The following is a 22568-nucleotide window of genomic DNA, read 5'->3' on the forward strand; positions in this document are numbered from 1 at the left end:
TTCTAGCTCACTACTCCTCTCATCTTGAATGAGTGCTTCAGCCTAAGCCTCCGCATCCAACTGCAGAGCACAGGTTTCTCCCAACTGTTATCTGATCACTTGTGATCTAAAAACACAATACATACATCTGGTCATGGAAAGTATGTGGCCCCTCTCTGAACATGCCACAGTACAGATCGTACACAACTGGGGTCCCTTCCCCCATCCAGCTCCTACCCCATTTCAAAAGGAAGCATTTACTTTGCTACACCATATCCATGATGACCACACACCCTTGTGCACACACACCGCACCCTTTAGCCAATTCAATCATACCCTGCAACATTCTGCTGACCCACATGATTTCCCCCCACCACCACCTGATTCACATTTCCGACTTCTACTACAATCCCACAACCCTGAAGCACACTTGGTATTTACTCATTGACTACCCAGATGAAAAAAGCAGCTTTGCTAAATTTGTAAACACAAGACTTCAGGAAATCAAGACTTTTAGAAATAAGCCATAGGGATATTATCTGTAGCCGCACATGATGCAAAATCCTCATTGCTTCAGTGTCATCCTCAAAGTCTTGCACGTATAATAAGTAACTTTATCCCCACACAACACACATTTAACACTCCTTCTTCGCACTCAGTTTAGGACTGCATTGTGCAGTCTTGGTTTTCACCCATAGTTACTTCATAAGCCCTGCATTCATGTTTCTAATCATCATTAATCCAACAGACACTGGATCACTCATGTAGCCAACCTCGTGAGTCGCACCATCTGCCTCGTACTACACGAACTGTCTGCAGCATTTGATAATGTCTCTCACCCTACTTTACTTTATCCACAAAGGCAGCATCACTAGTACTGCCCTTTAGTGACTGTCCTTGTCTTCCTTTTTGTCTTCTTTTTCGGATCTTAAGCTTTCCCCCTCCACCTCTTGCCAGTGGGTGTCCTCCCAAGGTTAGCCCCTTCCACACCACATCTCTTGATGACGTAACCTACTGTTTTGACTTCAACAGTAATCTTTTTTAAATCTTTTTCTTCCCAAAGTCCCCTCCTGTAATTGTATATCTCTTACTGCATCACTGGATGGCTTTACGGCCCCATATGTCAGGTTCTTGCAGAACTGAGGCCCTCTTCATCTGCAATGATCCTCTTCTCACCTGACATCCTGAATTTATCCTTCGTGAGAAATATGAATGCTTTCCATCCCCTTAATTTAAAGAGAACTATTTGTGCTGCAGCAGCGGCTGTTGCAAAGGGCCAAACAAGTCCTTTGCTCTATTTTCACATAGCTTAAGTTCTAATCAATTGCGTAGTACTTTGTAAATTGGATGACTGCAGCAGCCTGCTCGTGGGTCTCTCTTATTTGTCTTCTCCCCACTAGACAATGGTCTTAACTTTCCAACCAAAACCTTATTTAACCTCTCCAGTCACCACTCTCACCACATTTTTACTCCCCAAAGCAAGATGGCTGTGAACATACAAGCATTGGCAAAGTCAGTAGGTCTCATCTTTGTGGAGAAATCCACTTGGCGCAGTCATTTATTTTTGCACATTTTGGATTGTGGAGATGCCTGTTATGTATGGAAGTTGCAGGGCCTTCCCATATTAAAGAAAAAATGTAATGGCATGCGAGGGTAAGTACTAGACTGCACTGTTACTAAAGGTAAACAACCATTTAAATCTGTGGATCCTTTTAGAGATAGAAGTCCAAAGAACTCCTCTTGCTGCCCAAGGACGCGATCGTTGAGTACCTCTCCTCTGTGAACTACAAACAAATGTAACATTTAGTTTTCCCCGATTCTCAATGGGGAATAACACAGCTATATCCGCTCAGCAGAACCCACCAGGTGAACCGCCGTGCTCGGTGGTACTCTGGTATTTGTGAAAAATGAGAATGAATTATCCAAATGCGTTCCTTCAAAAAAGAATGGTAAAAAAGAATAAAAACCTCAAACTCAAAGAATTTGTTTTGCACCGTGGGCCTATACGGATTCATTTGTACCAAATATTGGTCACACGTACCTTAAAATATCAACAAACTTTCATTAAATAAATCTCCTTTAACTCAATCCTGTTCAGTGAATGCCACACCTTATGAGCGCCTCACCTTGTATGCCATTTGTACCCGGGTGGCCAGAAATGTGAGGGCCAGTTTAACACAAGGAAAGGAAGGAAATAGTGATTTTTTCGCTACCAGACATGTATAGTCTCAGTGAGAGGACAAATAATATATCTGTTGTGGCAAATATGAATGTGGGGAGCTGGCTGGAAAAAAGCAGCATCTTGTGCGGACCTATGAACATTGTCCTGCATGAACACAGATCTCCCTGCATTTGGTCTCCTGGTTCTACACAGTTCAGTGCACACTCAATGGGAGGCAAAGGCACCCTTAGAACCAGGCTTCTCCACTAGACACTCTAGACTGTATCTTTGCTTTTGATCTTCAGAACGCTGTACTATGTTTGGTTGGCTTTGCTCTAGATCTCTACTACACAGGCAGGCATACATACATATGCTTACACAACAAACAATGAGGAGGGTCTAAGGGCAAGTTTAACGACCAACCAGGTACACACCCCAAACACAATATCATAACACTAAATTATACCTGGGGGTCATAGAAGGTAAGTCATTCAACATGGATCACAAAACCAATATCATGCAGATAACACCAGTGAGAGAACACCATGCATACTAGTTTATGCTGGCCAAGTCAAGGCTCAAGAGCATATGGAGAAAATTATTCCCATCAGAAGCCACACTGTACCGCCCTCTTTCTCATCATTTGGGTTCTCCTTACCCAGGAGACAAAACGGCCGGTCTGATGTTACCGTGACCGATAGATGTGGCAAGTGGGTAGTATGTGTTGTTACAAAGAATGGCTACTGAAAAAAAGCAGTGTATTGTGATAGGAGTGAAATAGTGAGGGGTTATACTAAAATTAGGTGAATCGGGTAGAAAAACAGATTTTATTATTGTCTCCTGGGTAAGGAGAACCCAAATGATGAGAAAGAGGGCGGTACAGTGTGGCTTCTGATGGGAATAATTTTCTCCATATGCTCTTGAGCCTTGACTTGGCCAACTAGTATGCATGGTGTTCTCTCACTGGTGTTATCTGCATGATATTGGTTTTGTGATCCATGTTGAATGACTTACCTTCTTTGACCCCCAGGTATAATTTAGTGTTCTGATACATACATATGCGCCATGGGTGTGGGCCAAAAAGTGTTGTATACATGAGTGTTTTAAGTCAACTGCTGCCAGTCGCTCGTTGCATGCCATAAAGGCAGTAGACACCCTGACTTTGCCTTCCCCGTTAGGGGTTGTAACCATAGGAGCTCCCTCAAATACCAAACCCTATCCTATCCTCCCAGCCCCTATCTTTTACCCTTCTCTGAAAGCATACGCTAGTTTATCCCCTATGATATCTCTCAGCCCCTTTAACCCCTTTATTTAAATGTTACTTTTAGCGAATGTCCAACTATAAACTTTGTTGAACAGGTTTAATTTTTTCTCCTTGCAATAACTTCTCCCTGAAATGTATTCCTCTTGAAAGGTCCGCCTCTGTTCCTGATGTGTTTGCCTTTTTTGGTTCATATTTCTTTGTGCTCATGCTTCCTTGGTGATGTTTGTAAAGTATAAATCGAAGAAACCCCTCCATGTTTGTTGCTGTGAAGCGTGTGGGGTTGCTGCGTTGCATGCTCTGGATTGTTAATGAGTTACTTGTACAGAGCTGCGTCACTACACTTGGACATGCGGGGGTGGCATTGTGGCAAGTCTTGGCCGGTGGGCTCTGGATCCCTGTGCATTGGCATGAGTGAGAATACTGCCTCCCTGGCTTGTGTTTGGATGCACTCGGTTACTTGGGTAACAGGAAGGGGTTGCTCAATCCCACAGATGCCTTGCTGTGTCCTTCCAGGACTCTTAAAGCAGGGCCTGTCCTTTGTGAGACACCTCTGAAAGCTGTTTAAGAGGCACAATACTTGACTTCTGCACCATATTTTGCTTCTATTCAATAAATGTTGTGTCTGGGAATGGGGGTTCCTTTGTGCACTGGCTGGGGGGGTCATCTTTGTGAATCCAGGTTTGCTGATGTTTCTACGTCTTTTGTTTTCTCGTAGGATGATGAGGCCTATACTCTGTAAAAACAAGATGGACGTTTCTTCAGAGAGTGAAGGGTGTGATTTGGACCTTCCATTGGTGCGAGGAGGACTTCCAACCGCCCAAAGCTGAGGCATGGCAGGGACTATGCGGTGGTCAAGCAAGCAGTCAGGTGACCATGTTAGCGACCTGGAAACCTCAAAAGAAAAATGGGACTCTGGACAAAGGCGGCTACACCCCCCAAGTATGAGGTCCACACGGCCAGCTCTGTGAGATGCAAGGGTGCCCTTATTGCCACCAAGGTGACGCAAGGAAGGCAGTGAGTGCCCCAGCTGCAGGAGGCCGCCTTGGTCTGTGCCTCGTAGAAGGGCGCCAGTGGGGCTGTTGTCTTTGGGGGCAGGATCTTGTGAAGACAGAATGCTGCTCTGGCTCAGCCTTCTCCTAGGCTTGGCCTTGTCTGGGCTGCACAAGGCAGTGGCCGGAGACTGCAAGGGGCAGCGGCATGTGCTGCGTAACCCCTCTGGATACGTCACGGATGGACCCGGAAACTATTCTGTTAATGGAAACTGCGAGTGGCTAATCAAAGGTCAGTAAAAAGTGGTTTTCCTCCAGTCAAACTGAATTAGGATCTTTTTCGAAAATACAAACATTTGTTACAATTATGTTTTCAAAACCTTTTCATTTACTGAACTCGTCTATATATTGTGGTTAGTAGTTTTGTGCATACCATTAAACTCTGTTAAACAGTGTTGGAAACCCCCCATTTTCCAAACAACCACTGAATATACTAATAATTCCCATTTGGTTTCTTCTATGTAGATGTATGTAGCATGTGGCTGTCCTGCAAACACGGGATGGCTCCAGTGTGGAAAACTGCAGTTAGACGCTGTTAAGCTGCTCACTGAACGCCATTTTGCTGCACATTGTCCTATGTGGCTCCTGTGCCGACAGCTATCTATTGCCTATTAGTTGTGAATTATTCTCACATTCATGTATAAAGGTAAAGGAAGGAGAAAATAAATGGCATCAAAATGTGAGGCGAGTGTGACTTCAGCTGCCTCGTTGTCTCCAACCCAACTCCAGACCTGGTGGCGTTCGACCTCTTTGCCACGCCCCCAAGTGATAACACTGGAAGAGTTGCAGTGCTTTCGGCATGGTAGTTGTAGGATGCATGTTGGATAAAGTGTCATATATAGATTTCGCTTTGTGTAGTATATTAAACATTCCTCATCAAAGTATTGTTCAGGATAATCTTTTACACATGCGTACCCTAGCCCAGATCTCCTGGGACCTCATTCTCCCCGGTCACCTGCCTTTTGCTCCTGTGATTAGTGCATTGTCCAACGGATAACTCTTGTAGGACCACACAATACCCTCTTGTCTAGCTGGTTTAGTAATGTTGAGGTGACCACAGAATCCCTCCTATGCCATCACCCCAAACTGCAAGGCCGCTCTGGAATGTGGGGTCACATACATTAAATGGAAACATGAAAGCCTGTAATAAGATCAGGGAAATGGATGTGACTACTACTTTGCTGCATTTAGTATCACTCCCTGATTCACAAGCCTTAGAAGAGGCCAGTTTCCTGCTGGTCTTTCTGCCTGGCCTCTTTTGGCTGTTCGCAATCTCTGTGCTGCTTTATTTGACGCTAGACACATGTTTTCTGTGTGTCCAACTCACTCAGTCAGTCAAAATATGTTTATTCTGAAGTTCATCCATAAAGTTACGCATCAAAAACAATACAATAACACAATAATTAAAATCTTAATATAAAAAATACTGTCAATACAGATAAAACACCAGTCTGCCAAATCCTGCAGAGGGTCATATGACCTACAACTCCACAGTTTCTAAAACCTTTGGATAAGTGGAGAAGCTGATACTATCAGGTGGTTTTTGAGGCCCATTGATACATAATCATAGGTCCGTTAAAATTGTATTGAAGTGCTTATGCCCCTCTAGAAGAAAGAGATTTTCCAATAGCTACAGTAGGGTTTTATAATGATATAGTAGTACTAGACCTGGTAAAGTGCAAATTCATACCCTACATTAGTCTTGTTAGAGAAAAAGGATATAAAAAATATACAACAGTAAAAACGTTAAAAATAGTTTGCAGTTTCAAACTGGTAAAAACTTGCTGAAAACCTATGTATCCAGTGCAGTCTGGACTAAAACTTCAGGTCCTTGTTTTCCCTCAATATCCCCACTGCAAACAAGGACCTGATAAGAGAGGACACAATATTGATCGATGTGTCATTCTACAAGGCCCTTAAAGCTTCATCACGGTGTCTAAAGCCGAGCCTGATACATAGACGTCTGATCCACTTTGCTTCTGGGATTGCGAAGGCCTTACAAAAGAGGAGCACGTTACAGAATGTTTTCCTTACAAGTTAGGGAACACATTAGGCATATATCAATAGGGTCTTTTTGGCTTCCTAAAAACCACTTGGAGATAAGATATTATTTCTAGTATGCTATAATGGAACTTCAGGTAGAAACGTCTAGCTTCTGTACTGTGGTATGTTAAATATCTCGTAACATGGAGTAACCTTAACATAACATGGAGTAACCTTAACAGTCAAGAACTCTTCTGTGAGTCTCCCCATTGTATGATTACAAAATTGCTTAGCTCTGACATACTCCCAATAAATATTTTAGTTGCTTCTTAGAGGACTTAGTTAAATCTTCAGGACTAGTCCAGAACCTTTTGAGTCCCAACCTCGAGAACCATTGTCATGTGTCTAAACCATAGAACATGGTATTCGCACCTAAGATTAACAGTTCCTTCACGGCATTCCTATAAGGCGCAGGTTCCTCAGTAGACCAAAACCTCACCCAGTATAGCAGAGGTCCTAACCTAGCAATACAACCCACCCTGTTAAGGGCTAGATCCAAAAACATTGGGATCGGGGTTTTTTTCCTAGGGAGATTCACCAGAGAACGAACGAAACTGTTCTCGATCAGAGTCAGAATCTCGCAGTCGGCATTGCCCCAAATTTCAGCACCATTAAAGCACTGCATGTTGTGTCTTTAATGTTTACACTTCTGTAGCAGGGAGTGCAAATCTTGTGAATGATGCTTGGTGTATTTCATGAATAGCCGCTGCTAGGTACTGAAGCACAGCTTCCGCTTTTGAATATGGGGGGGACCATGAGGCCTTACTATAACAGCATTATTCCCAGGTATTTAAATCTAGAGACATGTTCGTGTTTCTCCTTATCCATTTGTATATCACCTTTGAAGAACTTGTGGGATCTGACTACCATGTGTTTTGTTTTTCATGTATTACTCCAGCCCCTTGGATGAACAGAAATTGTGAAAGTTCTTCAATAATTGTTTCAGACCCATAGGAGTTTGAAAGATTAACAAGGTGTAGTCGGTGAAGAGAAGAGCTGGGATGCAGACCCCGTCTAACTTAGGAGTGTCTGTTGAGTAGGGTCCCTTTTGAGGTCGATCACAAAGAATGAGAAGAGTAGGGGCCAAAACGCACCCATGCCACACCCCTCTACATACTTGGATACAGTCACTAAGTTGCCCCAACAAGCTTGAGCATAGTTATCTTTGTGAAGTATAATTGGCAGGGCAAACAACGCTTCAGGAGCTTCCAACCTTTCAGGCGAGACACGAGCCCCCTTGGAACTAAGTTGAGGGCAACCCTGAGGTAAACAAAAGCTATATATAGGAGTTTATCCCCCAGCTTAGTGTATTTCCAAATAATTATGATGAGTCTTAAGACTTGATCTATGATGCTGCTTTTCACTCTGGAACTTGCCTGGTAGGGGGTCATGGTTTTCGTATCATCATTCCACTCTAATAAAAATATTCTCGCATAGACCTTCTGTAAGATGTCTAAGACTTATTGATCTGTAATTACATGAGGATTATCTCTGCCCCTTCCTAAGTATTTGGAATCTGAGCACCCACAGTTATGGATTTGCAAAGAAAGTTTACATTTTGATGGCTAAATCACGGGACAGGAATTCGTCCGGAATCTTATTCAACCCAGGTATTTTACCCTATTTGCCTTCATAAGGGAGAACTGTATATCTCGTGATACTTGGTTGGGTAGCGGGAGCTCATCCGGGTTGTTAGGCCACTTTCGATAAGGTTTAGTGAAGCAGTCCTCCAAAACTATTTGGCTCAAGTAACTTTCAAAAGCAACAGTTGAGGGACAGGATGCAGAACAGTGTCATACATTCACCCCAGTACAGAGATCTGGGCCTAAACCCATCGTTTTTTTGCACTCCACACCACCTCGATGCTCAGACAGGATTGTTGTGTGATATTTAGGTGCATTCATGCAGATCTAGGGTTCAGGATGGTCGACACGAAAATATCAGCCATAGATCGTAAACCCTCTAGAGTTAAATTCAACTTTGACTCTATATCCCAGACAACGTTCACTTGCTGTGTCCATGACCGGAGCACGTGGTGGCGGAGTCCCCGGCGAGCCCTGCATGGTCCCTGGCCCATCAAGAATGGAACTGGAAGATAATCCGTTAGCACCTTGTTTGTTGCTTAGTTCCCAGATGCCACGTTTCCTTCTGAAATTATTCAAAAATCATGTACATATGACTCCTAACACAACTAGAATGAGTAATGTTGTTTTTTCACATCCTCATTTGTATACCCTTCATGTATATATGCTTTATACAGATTGAAGTTGTGCCCAAAGTGAGGCGAAAAGTAGAGGGAAGGGAAGTGGTAGGTGTTGGTGAGGAATTGGGGTTGTGTAGAACAGTTTCAAAAGGCAAATGTGGCCACATAAAACATTTATTGTTGACATCACATGGGCGTGTTGATATAGCCCCATACATTTCTAACAATTGTAGAATCCTGTACCATATAATGAAAACACAGTAACTATGGTCTGTTGATTGTGGGTAGGTATCGCTAAAAATGGAAAGTCGACGTTTTGACCCCTTGGTCAGAGAAGGTTGATTGGCACCTTACTTTGGGGTCTTAATCGGGACTAGGAAGTGGTGTGGGGGGTCGGGCACCAAAAGAGCCACCTTTACTGAGTGGATATCCGGGCCAGGGCAGACCGCTTCAGGTTACCTTGTGGGAGCGCACGATTTGGGAAATACCCTGGTGTTTGCTCCCCCTCCCTGTTGGACCCATGAAACTATCAGCTGTGTAAGCTAATGTTCTATTGGTCTTTGACTCTACGCGAGACCTCATTGGTATTCCTGTGAGTTGTACTACACAGATAGTTCCTCAGGTTAAGATGCACCTTAGGGTGCGCATACCGCCGTGAAACTGATAGTAGGTCCTGAAGAATGCTTAGCTAATTGCATTTACAAGAAGGAACATGTTGACCGATTTTACATATTTAAATCTGATGTTACTGGCTACATTACTGAACTAGTTGACATTCGTCTCACTTCTTTTAATGGTCACTGGTCAGCCTCTAATAAATTATTTGATAGGCTAGAACCAGTAACCTTTTAAAATCCCTTCCCTTTTCACCATCACGTAGACACGTACCTGAGCATCCTGCTCCGCTGTAAACCAGACGTAGAAGCACACCAGGGAGGCATTCGGCCTCTCTGGTGGAACCCTATGATGAAGCATGTCACCGACCAGGTCGGTGAGTGAGGGTTCTTTTATAAACTTGGGTGGCTTTCCATTGCTGTCGTGCTCTACCAGGTTTCACTTGGTTACACTTTAGCCGCTCTTTTGTTGTTGTATATTAATTTAGAAGTGCGCCAAAAAGTGTCGGAGCGGAGAGAGAAGATTGTGGTTTTGGAGGCGATAGTGCTTCAAGTTGTATGGTGCAGGGCAGTTATGAGCTGTGCAGATAGGAGGTGCTCTGGTAAAACAGGGGTCTTCATCTCGTGCCAGCCCAGTGTGGATGCCAAATCCAGAGAGCAGGAGCTGCACCTACTGAAGATGTCTTATATTGTAGTCGGAGGAGTGATGGTAGTTGAATAGAGGCTATCCTCCTGTGTTGTGCTTCACTTTGCATCTTCACCCTGTTTTCCATCACTAGGCCTCCTCACGGTGTGTGTTTTAACATCTCTTTCTTGTACCTCCAGCTCCCAGCAGCAGTTACCGTGTGATCCTCACCTTCCTGTTCATGGACACTGAGTGCACCTATGATTATCTCTTCATCTACGACGGAGACTCCTACAGTAGCCCCCTGCTCGCCAGCCTGAGTGGTAGCACCGTGCCCCCTGTCATAGAGGCCACCTCCGGCAAGGTATGTGGGCAGCGCTTCAGAATTCTAGGAGATGGGCGCGGTCTGGCTGACCAAAAATGCAGGCAGGTTGATGATGGAACTCTAAAAAGGGAGAACTGTAATCGGTGCAGGGAGCAAGGCGGAGGTACAGTAAAGCACAGCCAGTGTCAAATTAGTAGGGAAACTCCTGAAAGAAGCTAGAAGGGCTGTTCTGTAGGGTTGTGTAGAGGAGGACTCCTGAGAAGCGTGGTAGTTAACCATTCATCAAAGCAATTGAGGTTCGTAGGCCCAAGTTGTTGCAGACGACAGACCGCTACATGGCACTATATTGTCCGAAAACAGAGGAAGTTCAAGAAATCCTTTGATCAAGGTGAAAGGTATGACAGTACTTTGGTGTTCTGTCTGCCTCAGAATTGTATGTCATAGGATCCTAGAGTATCTTTCTGGAATTCCTTTGAAGTCTTCTGCCTCTAAGAAATTGTGTTTCTAAGGTTGTGAGTTTTTAAAGTTCTTTCTATCCATGTTGGAGGTCCTCCATCTTATAGTAGGGCAAGCTGTTTTAGGAAAAGAGCTTCAAGTTTATCCCATGTGTTTGTTGTATGCTTTCTGTCGATTAATAGTGTGGTGTTTCTTGGAACGAGAGCAATTTAGGTTCTTTGTGGAGGTGTTTTTTTTTAGTTTTTTTTTTAGTTGCACAGTCATCTCATTGCCAAGATAAATGTCCTTTCTGCTCTTCGGAATAACAGCTGTCATGTGTTCTTCATTCTTTTCACTTTAATATTTTATAGGCGCTTGTTCCCAGTGTAGAGGTCAATATGAATACTGATGACCTCATCTATTTTTGTTTCAAATATTTGTGACTAGAACCACACCGTTCACAGCCCCAGCTCCCTAGTGCCTTCTTGCATGTATCTCTGGGCCTCTGTGCTGGGTGTGTTGTTCCTCTGAGGGTACATTACAGCTGAACATGCTGGTATAGGAGTTGTATTTGGCCAGTTAGCTTCCTTTAAAAAAAAATGTATTTATAAAGTTTTATATAGCGCAAAGTTGACCCAATAGGGTATCGGAGCGCTTTATATTCAGGATTGTTGCGTTAAGTGATATCCGATACAAGAGCATAGTAAGGTACAGTACACATAATGTTTCAAGAATTCGTAGGAGGGAGGGGAGGTAGGAGTAATAGCGGGGAGACGAGGAGGAACTGTGCTCTATGTCCGGCTGGGTAGGTGACTGTCCAGGGTGAATCCAGGGCCAATCTCCTCATTAGCTGTCTGGCAGCACCACCGGGCATCAGCCATGTTGCTCAGGTCTCCGCATTCAGGCAAACCAGTTTTTAGTTTATTTGATTTCAGAAGGTTATATAGCGCTGGCTAGACCCGGAGGTATCAGAGCGCTTAACCAGAGAATCCCTGCATTACAAGGGACATCTAAAAAGGTTTATATAGCGCTGGCTAGACCGGAGGTATCGGAGCACCATACCAGAGGAACATTGCGTTACAAATTACATCAGTTGCAATAGCGTAGTATGGTACAGTAAACAAACAATGAGGTTGAGAGAATTTGTAGGGCAAGAGGGGAGGAGGGAGCCATAGCAGGGAGACGAGGAAGAACTGTGCCCAATATCCGGCTGGGTATGTGCAAGTCGAGGTGGAAACCAGGAACAAACTCCTCATTAGCTGTCTAGCAACTCCACCGGGCATCAGATCAGGTCTCCACGTTTGGGAAAAACTGTTTTAAATAGATACATAAGCTAAGAGGATAGAGGTAACAGAAGGAGGTGTGGGGAGGGAGTAAAAGAAACCAGAGAAGGAGTTAGTGCTACCATATAAGCCAAAGGGGGATGTGATCAAGGTCTGTTCGGAGTCCTGTGATAGGGAAAGCTGAGGCAGCCATCTTGGGGTCAGGCCAGGGATTCTGACCTTGGAGTTAGAAACAGCCGTACCCATTTTATTCTTTCGCTCGAGGGGGGCCTCGAGCGGGGACACGCCTGCATCTGGATGAGTAGCGCTGGGATTAGGGTTGTGAAAGAGCTTCTGGCCGCCATGTTAAGGTCCGGCAAGTCCCTGGAATGCCACGATACCCAGCAGCAATCCGGTCTCTCAAAGTGCAGGGGCGCCCCCGCCACCATTTGAATCACTGTGGGCCGATTTTAAAGCCCCCCCCCCCCCCCCCCCCCCCAACCTCACCAGTCATTAGGACGGTGACGTCCCTCATGGTAGGCCGCCGCAGTGCTTCACATTCCGGTCACACGCTCTGTACGCTATTGCCTTCCTGGTAGAGTAGCTTTACTTGACTAAGAAATTGAAAAAGAAAACCGCACATCTGGCCTTTTCAAGCTATGCACCTAGGATCTGGAACAACATCCCTGTATACATCATGACTGCCCCAGCGGTCCCCACTTTTTAGCAAAGGGTTGAAGACTCGCCTCTTTAAAGACCACAACATCCCAGCGCATTGGCAGCCCACCCTCCAGCTTCCTCTCCTATTGCTTGTTGACTTTATACTTGTCTTTGATCAAGTACAGCGCTCCGCTGCCTTTTAGCTAGACGTGCACTATAAAAATACCATATACGTACATACTTGAAGGTTTCTACTTGTACATAAGCTGTACCCGAAGGCCTTTGTTGGTGTAGAAGCAGTGCCGTTGGTATTTCGTCCTTGAGGAGCCGTACCTGAGCTCTTTGCTGGTGTAGAAGCAATAGTCGTGCTTACTGCTTATACAGAAGCTGTATCTGATCTCTTAGCTAGCAGAGGTGCTATACTCTAGCTCTGTTTTTGGGCTAACTCTGTAGTAGTGATTTGTGCATGTATCTGCTGTTATGGAAGCTATACTTGTGCTTGGTGCTGATGTAGAAGGTGTATCTGAGTTGTTTCTTTGTATTAAATGGAGCTGTTTCTTGGTGTACAGCTATATTTGAGCTCTTTGCTGGTACAGAACCTGTACTTCAGTGTTGTGTTTGTATAGAAGTGGCACATACGCCCTTAGCACGTTTATAGAGTGTACGTGAGCTGTTTGTTGGTGTAGAAGCTGTACGAAAGCTCTTAGGTGCTACAGAGAGTGTATTTCAGTTGTTTTGTTTTATAGAAACTGAAAAACAGCTGTTTGTTGGTGGAGTAGCTGTACCTGTTCTCTTTGCTCTTGCAGAAGAAGTGTTTGGATCTTAGGGCTCACATCAGCTCTGTTCTTTGGTTTGGTCTAGTGTCTCTGTCCTGCTTTATTTCACCTTCCTTTTTCTTATTTCTTCCACTTTCCTCTTTCAACCTACTTGTTTTACAGCTTATTTTTCATTCTTCTTTTTCATCTTCACCCATTTCTTCCTGTTGCTCTGTTTTTAGGTTTCTCTCTTCTCCGTTTAAAACCAACATTTTTTGTCTTGTGTTTGTTTGCACTCTGCCATTCTTGAATTTCTCATGTCACTATCCTGTTGTGTTTTGTATTCTTCATTTTCCTTTCCGATTTTTCTGTTTTCTTCCTTGTTCTCCCTCCAGCCGCTCTTCCTCTGTAGCTGATATCTCACTTTTCTTGCCTCATTTCTTGTTCTACTTTATTCTTATTTCTTACCCCTTCTACTCTGCCCCTGTGTATTTCTTCTTTTCTCATTTCATCTCCCCCATTTTCTAATGTTTGTTCCTCGTTTTCCAATTATTCACTGATGTTCATCTCATTTGTTCAGTTCCATCGCCTTCTCCGTTATTCTTTCCCATCATGTCTTCATTTTCCCCATCTTTCGTTCCCTCTTTTTTTTGCTGCTTTGCCAATGTCTGTCTTCTCCTTCTTCTCTTCCTGCTATCTTTTCCTTTAAGATCTCTGCCTATCTAATGTTTCTTTTCTCCCTCATTCAGATGCTCCTTCATCTATTCAGTGATGCCAATTACAATCTTCTTGGTTTCAATGCCACCTATGTGTTCTCCTTCTGCCCCCTGGGCTGTTCTGGGCATGGCTCATGTGAAGAGTCCAGTCTGTGTCGGTGCTTCCCCGGCTGGAGTGGAGAGAGCTGCGCTGTTCCAGACTGCACTACATACTGCACACAGCATGGATCCTGCAGCGAGGTGTGTGTTCCTGCCTCATGCTTAACTGTGGTTTAGAATGTCTGGCGATGTTACCCTCACCTGATTCCCCTCTCTCTTTCACCCGTAGGATACCCGCCGGTGCCAGTGCCACCCTGGCTTTGTGGGTGAGGCTTGTAACCTGTCTCTGACCGACAACCAGGAGGCAGGAAAGTGGTACAATGTCAGCAGCCAAGACGCCAAGTTCACACCTCGCACAGCTGCTGCTGGCGGCTTTTTGGGACCGACCAACGCTTTGTACATCTTTGGAGGTCAGAAGAAGTTAAACAGCTAGAGTGGGAGCTGGTCCCATACCATGTCTGGGCTGAAAAGTAGAATAGGTTTATGACTCTTTGCCAAACAGAGTGGTTTTGTTTTGGGGAAACTCTCTTTAAACATTTGGAATGGATTCTATCTGCCCTGATCTTGATGTCCTCAGTGAGGTTGCAGATGTCCGTAACCTTGTTCTCTTAATCGTAGGGGTGATGGAAGGGTCGATGTATCTATGGAAACCAAGGTCTTCTGGCCTTTACCTATGATGTAGAGTAAATTTATTTGGGTATAAGGGGAGGCAAGAGAAAATATAAATGAGAATGAAATGATTCTCCTCCGTTTGTTCCTGGATTCTGGGGTGAAGTTGCTTGATCTAGGGTTGTAGGGGTTTGGTCTGTCATTATCACACAAATTGTCTTTTCCCCTTTGTTTCGAGGTATATACCATCTCCTTGTCCTGTATTCTCAATGACTTTGGTTGTGGAGTGTTTGCTGTTTGTTAATGTCAGCTACACATCTCTTTTCTCAGGTCAAGATCTTAACTCTGCCCTTGGTGATCTGCTGCTCTACAACTTCACCTCCAATGTCTGGGAACGCAGAGTCCTCAGTGGGTCTCCAGTAAGTCTTTGGTCAATCTCTTCCGAGTCCATCCCATTTAGGTTCTTTCCCTAGATGGACTCTGGATTCTTCTAGTCTTCCCTTATCCCTCAATCTGGTGTCTGGACAATAGTTCTCTTTATGGCTTTGTGTATCTACTCCATCCTACCCTTACTCGTTTTCCATCTGGACCTGTGCAGCTGGACTATACAGCTGTGCAGGCCCAATGAATTTTTCCTTGAATTGCCAACAAACTTTCCCTAACACGTGGTTTCACTGATAGAACTTTATCGTGTATAAACAATCTGTGGAAATTGGGTTTCAGCAAAAATATTTATCATTTGCACATCACCACAAGTAAGTGTTCTGATTTGTTTTACTCCTATTAAATTCTTTTATTTCTTCACACAACATTGCAAAAAATGTCCTTTCAGAACTACTGAAATATTTTTAAAATGTTTCTACAGTTCATTTACAATATATACTTAACTGTTTTGTTAGAAACAAAACTGACATCTACAGCCTTTCATCTCATTATCTTTGTACAGCATGATTACCAGGCAGTTCACTTTACAAAATCCTCTAACTCTGCAGTCAGAAAAAGAAAAGTAACATCACAAAATAAAATGATGGATGGATTCTTGAAACTTTTCAAACACTCGCCAATCTGGGTTCAATTCTTCGTTATTTCACTCACGACGTGACCCCAGTTTGGATCCAGCCATATGCAAATCAGCCTTGACCCTGCTCCCTTTGGGAACAGTCCAGCCCAAGCTGCCAATCCAGGTCCTCTCTTGACCGGAAACGAGCATCCTGGGACTTGTTTCAGGGCATCACTCCTCATCATCCAGGCTACCTTGAATCCAGTGGCGCAGCGAGCATGGGACCCGTGTCAGGGCATACTCTTAGCCACTTAGGGCGCACATAGCAACAACACAAATTGAAATTATGGATGGAGTGTTGAAAGTTTTCAAACACTCACTCCCAGTCACAGATCTGGGTTGAATCCATCATTATTCTTCTGCTCACCATGCCACCCCAGTTTGGTCCCAGCCATATGCAAATCAGTCTTGACCCTGTGCCTCATGGGAACAGTCCAGCCCGAACTGCCAAGCCTGGTCCTCCTTGGACTGGAAGCAAGCATCCTAGGACTGGTTTCGAGGTGTCACCACATATCAGCTATGCTAGCTTGAATCCAGTGACAGTCCTCTGCTGGAGTTGTTGAAGTGGCTCCCCTCCCCCCCTTCCTCCCCCCCCTCCTACATCTCTTAATGTGCATGTTGTGAGGGCCCCCTGAGTCTGACATTGGTGGCACTGGACTCTCTCATGGGGTCCTGATCATCCCCGATAGGCTGCAATTCGTTCATGCTGCGGATCGGTGGCCCTGAAACTACTGCCCCCTTGGTAGGAAGCTCTGTTCTTGGCCTTGTCGTCCTGCTTCTGAAGTTGAGATAATGAATAGCGCTGCATTCCCCCCTCCCCCCAACGGCTTTGTTGCTGACTGCGGCCCTTCCAGCCTTTAACCCACTTCAGCCTTCTCTGCTGCCTCTGCCTCAGGATGTTGGGCATTGCACAGCTCGTCTTTGCCCTTTACATTTGTTGGTCTTGGCTTTCTCGACCCATGCTTTGGCTTTGTTCCTCCATCTGCCTGTAGTACAGCTACTGCTATGGCCCTTACCTTAGGCCATACTCTACGCCGGCATCTTACTACCTGTTGGTCTATCCTCTGCAATCATGGGTCGAGGAGACCCCAAGCAAAAAAGACTGACCTTTGATCTGGTGCGAGATCCCCAACATCAACATTCCTTATCAGACACGGACGATCCTCCCTGCTCAGACCCTGCTGCACTATCCTTCGATGCCACTTCTGCCATCATGGGAGCTGGCTTCCAATCTATCGACACGCGCCTGGACTCATTCAGTGGTCACTAAGCTGCTTGACTGCCATACCACTCGCTGGGACGTAGCGGATCAAAGTATTTCGTATGTGAAAGATGGTGCCTCTGACATTGTTAGGCAAAAGTGGAATATCTTCTCAAGATCACTCTGGTAAAGAATGAAGGCCAGATCCCAGCGTTTCGACCTACGCATTGCTGGGATAGCCGGATCTCGGTTGGAAAGCTGCTGGTCGAACCTTTTGGTCGCCAGGCCCTCACAGACACTTTTGGGATGGAGAAAGCCTTCCACTCGTTGGACCTACGCTCTCCTGTTGGCGCCACTCCTTGCCCGATTATAGCCAGACTCCTTAATTACCAGGACCGTGACACGGTACTCCCCCTGGCCAACAAGCAAGGCATCCTCGACTATCAAGGCACCATCTTGTGTCTCTTTCCAGATATAACACTTGCTATATAGTAGGCCAGATGTAAATTCATGACTTCTAAAGCCGCCTTCGCAAGCAAGGCCTTAAGTATAGAATGCTATATGTGGCGCGCCTCCGCCTTCAGCATATTTTGAGCAGTCCCGCTGAGGTAGCCCAGTTCTGTAAACTATAAGCAGGAATCAACCACATGTCCAGGCAGACCACCTGCCCGAGGGCACAGACCCCACTCCAACACAGAACCACCGGCCACTGCCACCTTGAACTCTCACCTATTGCTAGCCGTCTACCTCCAGCTCCTACGCCTCACCATGCTACTCTTGTTCATAGTTCATGCCCACTTTATTTTTTGGTGATGACTGTAACACTTTGGAAACCCTCTTTGACATTAACTTTTCTCATCACTGTTTGTGGCGTGCACGCTCCCCCAGGTGTACACCAACTGTTTTCTTTTATGTTATTTTTATGTTTTACTGCGTATGCGCCAGCCCTTGAGGACCTTGGTATGGGAGTGGGGAGGGTTTTGTTGTATGTTCATGTTCGTTTTGGTGCTCATATTGGTACACCCCATCAATACACTGCGGAGATTAGGCGCCCTCTTATCGCTCAATACAATCTCCCTACACACCTAGCCACCCTAGTGACGCCTCAGGATTAACCCTTACGTCTCTATCGGGAAACATCCACGGGCTGCACAACCCTAGAAAGGGTAACCGGTGTTTTCAATAGATCAATAGACACAATTTCAAACCGGCCTTTCTCCAGCAGACTCATATGTCCCCCTGGGAGAATTGAAGATTTGCGTCTGCATGGGGCGCAAACCGATTCTTTTCCTGTTATAGCACTTAATCCTGAGGGGTTTGCTTTTTAATTCACTGGTTTCTGCCATTTACCTACCACCATCATTTAGCTGACACAGATGGCCGATATATGTTAGTGACGGGTTCCTAGGCTGGCAAGACAATCCTTCCCCTCAATGCTTAAGCACCTGATACAGACTCACCTGCCTTCTATCACACTTTGTGGCCTACTAGATCGCTTCCGCGTCTTACCTTGTCCTCCTAGAGGGTGACATTAACATCACTTGTCATCCCCCCGATTGACTCAATTGCTCCCCCACGATCACCAAACCCAGCTCTCACCGCACTTTGCAGGACATTCTGGACAGGCATCTGCTTAAAGACTCATGACGCTCCTGCCACCTTTACGATCGGGGCTTCACATTCCACTCGACACCACACGACACCTGGTCCTGTATAAACTATTGTGTCATATCCTGCACTGCCTTGCTTTGGCTCTCAGAAGCATTCTGTCTTCCCTGCGCACTTTCTGACCATGCCCCAGTCCATATCACATTAGTTATTCCATCCCCTGTCTCCCCAACATGATCATGGTGCTTTCCTGGAAACGCACTACTCCACGCTGTGTTCAGATCGGAACAATTAGACTCAATCAATGACTACTTTGAATTGAACTTCGGTATTGTATCCAAAAACACTACACTTTGGGAAGCCTTCAGAGTTTATACCAGGGTATTTGCACAGGCAAACATGCAGGAACCCTTTGATGCATTCAGGATGATCTGGCCAAAGTGGGGCCAGAGCTCCTCACCCTAATTCTTCTGAGGCTGGCACCGTGCACAGCCTACTGTCACATAGTCGCTAGGTACTACTGCAGGAGTTCTGGGAATTTTCTGATGGCGAATTGTCCATTTCAAGCAAATGCCCCCGGGCCCGTCGCTAGGGTGAGGGACCTGGTCGTACCCTCGCGCACCTACCCTTTCCCAACTACCAGAGTTCTTATATCATAAGTGTCTTTACAGAGACCTGATCCACTGCCACTGATGATGCTACCATAGTCCAAACATTTCGATCCTACTTCAAGCAACTCTACACCACATGCCTGACGGGCGAGACCAACGTGATTACCTCCTATCTTTCTGAAATAGCTAGGGTATAGATAACTGATGGGCAGTGGCAGTTTTTAGTATTCTCCATTGCTCACAAAGAAATCTCCAGGCAATAGATGACTTGGGTAGATCTAAGTTCTCCGGCCAAACCGGCAAATTCTATAAAACGTTTAAAGAAGGTATTAATACCCCACCTCTCAAAGGTGTATGCTGAGGCTCCCAAGGATGGTAATCGCCCGCCCACGCTCCGCGTAGCACTTCTACTTAAAGGGACCCCTTCTGGCATTTGTCTACACAGATGATATTCTCCTCTTTGCGCTTGATCCTCCTACACGTCTTCCACCTATTATTCAGGATATTATTCGCTACGGGGCATTATCCGGCCTCTCAATCGATTGGAGCAAGTTTGGCTAACAGATGCCACTCCTTCTTGCACTCTGGAATATCCTTTCAGCTGGTGCACCGATCCCCCCCACTAAATACCTTCTAATACATAGACCGAGGGAGGAGGTGAGTCTCCTCAACTACGGCCCGGCAATTAACAGACTCACTACACAGATCGATCGCTGGATCCTTCTCCCACTGTCCATCGCTGGTCAGATAGCCATCATCAAGAGGGTAGTTTTGCCACATTTTCTTCCTATATTTTTAAATATTTCGAACGCAGCGACTAACTCCTTTTTTATTTTTGGTTGCTCAATGTAATTTCTGTTTTCATAGGTGCCACCGGGACGCCACACTTGCCATACCTCCAAACTTGAACACAAACGAGCACAGGAAACGCCCTTATCGGTCCTACCCCGCGGCTTACCTCTAGAACCCTCTGACATTCACTCTCTCTCCCCGACCTGCTGGGCCTGGTTCAAACTTCTGGGCACTGCCCTTTTATATTCTCCTCTCATTCCCCTCAACAACATCCCATGGCTTCCATTGACTCAGGACATTGGTATAATGGGCGCTCTCTGCCCGTCCACTACATACCATAGGGGATCTCTTTACAAATGGTAAGGTTGACCTGCGTACCGCCTTTGAGTCTGCAGGGACCCTACCCTCTTTTAAGAAGTTCATCCGCCCCTGCAACACCTATCATGAGAAACTCACCACTTACCCTGAAGAACTAGATGAGTTCCTTCCTTTCACCTTGGTGATATCGTCCGTTGACCGCTCTTGATCGGTGTCTGCCTCACACATAAACCAGCTCGTGCAGCATGGGAGTGTGACCTAGTCTACTCCATCCCTGATGAGACGTGGTCCTACTGTTGCACACACAAATTAGTGTGTATCCTCAAATAGCAGACACAAACTCATGCATTATAAATTCCTGCACAGGGCATATACTACCTCCAAGTTTCTGGCCCGCAACGACCCCACACACCTGCATCACTGCCCCGGTGCGCGGCTGACAATACTGATTGCGTGCATCTTTCCCGGAAATGCAATATTGTCCATACCAATTGGATTGCCATGTTTGCTTTGATCTCCACTATGCCAGAACACACTTAGATCCAGATCCCTCATGGCTCTCCCAGGATATATTAAACCCTTGAGCCCGGCCTTCGGAGGTTCACCGTCATGGCCGTGCCCCTAGCTAAACGACGTATATCCCTTCTATGGAGCAGTTATGTGCCACTCGCCGCTGCTGATTGGCTGAACGATATGCAGTACTATGATCAGTGAACTATATGCCTCCCTCAGCCTCCTACTTCCAGGACAAAGGACATCTGAGCACCTCTCAGAACTATTCTCCTGACTTTGATGCTAATGACACTGATAAGGCCACTGATTGATGCACCTGCTCCCCCACCCCTTTTTCCGATTTGATTCCTTACTGGTTATTGTGGACATGTTCACTATTATTGACGTCCTATTTGCTTGGTGGAATGTACTGTTCTCCTATGGATGTACTGAACTAACTTTCCATTCTTGTACTACCTCAGCATTGTATGGTTTTTTTTCCTCATAAAAACTTAATAAAACATTTTTTTTTTAAGATTCATTTTTCTTTTGAAACACCTCCCATTTTCTTTTAAGGAAACTGGCTGCATTTCAAAGAATAAATGTTTTCTTTTATTAAAAAGCAATCACAGACATGGTGGTTTGCTGCCGCCAGCAGGCCACCATCCATGATTGCTGTGAATTGTAGCTCAACAAGTGTCCTACATTAGAAATAGTGATTTCCTAATTGCGATTCGCGGAACTTTGTAATTTGCTGTCTCCGAATTTTTGACACATGGCCCATACTATAATTGCAATCCTTTCACCTTGTCACATGAGTGTTGCTTCAAGTCCCTGTTAAGCTGAGAACTTGGGTGGCCTTTTTGCCTTAAGTTGACTCCCTGCAACATGGGGTAATCTATCCATCACTCCTCCAGTGTGGTTAGCCCCTCCTCACCTTTCGATAGAGGAGAGAGAGGCTTCATCCGCTGGACCCCAAAGGAACGTTAAGGTTTTACATTGATTGCACCAAAGACTGTTAAGTGGATGATCAGCTTTTTATTGGGTTCTGCGGGACAAAAAGGAAGGCTGCAGGAGAGGACCCTATCAAGGTGCCCCCTGAAGGTTTGAGAGCTCCGTCTACCAGAGCCAAAGCTGGTACCACTCATGTGGCACGTGGAACGCCTGTTCTTGAGATCTCCAAGGCTGTGACATTCATGAAGCACTACTGCCTTGGCAACAAGGTCTGACTGAAAGGACATTTTACCAGCACAGTTCTGCAGAACCTTTTGAGCTCCGCCAACTCTACAGAGCCTTTGCCTTGGGGAGGCACTACTTTGGTATCTATTCTAAGGTGAGGAATCTGCATTTAGAGGTTTACAAAAAGAAGAAGCTGGTTATCTTTGGTAACACAGAAGAAGAAGTTAGTTACCTTTGGCAACGCTCTTTCTGGTGGAAATTCTATCTAATCACGAATTCCTCACTGCCCTCCCACCTCTGTGCTCTTTGGCATCGCCTATTTTTAGCATCTAAAATGATCGTAATCTTCACAATGGTACTACCAACTGGTCATGCAATGTGTCTGAGGATGAGGAAAGAGACAAACAAGAAGCTGCCATCAGCGCACGGGGTAGTGTTTATAAGTGACTCTGCTCCGGCACTTCTGCGGTGCTATGGAGTGAACTCTGAGGTACCGGGCAGCACACGG

The 22568-nt window shown here is 45.4% G+C and overlaps 1 protein-coding gene across 1 annotated transcript in view; it reads left to right on the plus strand.

Annotated features, from left to right (window-relative positions):
- The window catches only part of MEGF8 (multiple EGF like domains 8), a 399920-nt gene that overhangs the window by 49954 nt on the left and 327398 nt on the right, over positions 1–22568 (plus strand). The window contains exons 2-6 of the mRNA XM_086933057.1: positions 4120–4685; positions 10139–10302; positions 14125–14331; positions 14420–14600; positions 15130–15218. Coding sequence (XP_086789183.1) covers positions 4517–4685; positions 10139–10302; positions 14125–14331; positions 14420–14600; positions 15130–15218 — 810 coding nt within the window. The 5' untranslated portion in view covers positions 4120–4516. The remainder of the gene's footprint in view (positions 1–4119; positions 4686–10138; positions 10303–14124; positions 14332–14419; positions 14601–15129; positions 15219–22568) is intronic.

The sequence above is a fragment of the Lissotriton vulgaris genome, chromosome 7, assembly GCF_964263255.1.
Source record: "Lissotriton vulgaris chromosome 7, aLisVul1.2, whole genome shotgun sequence".
NCBI lineage: Eukaryota > Metazoa > Chordata > Amphibia > Caudata > Salamandridae > Lissotriton > Lissotriton vulgaris.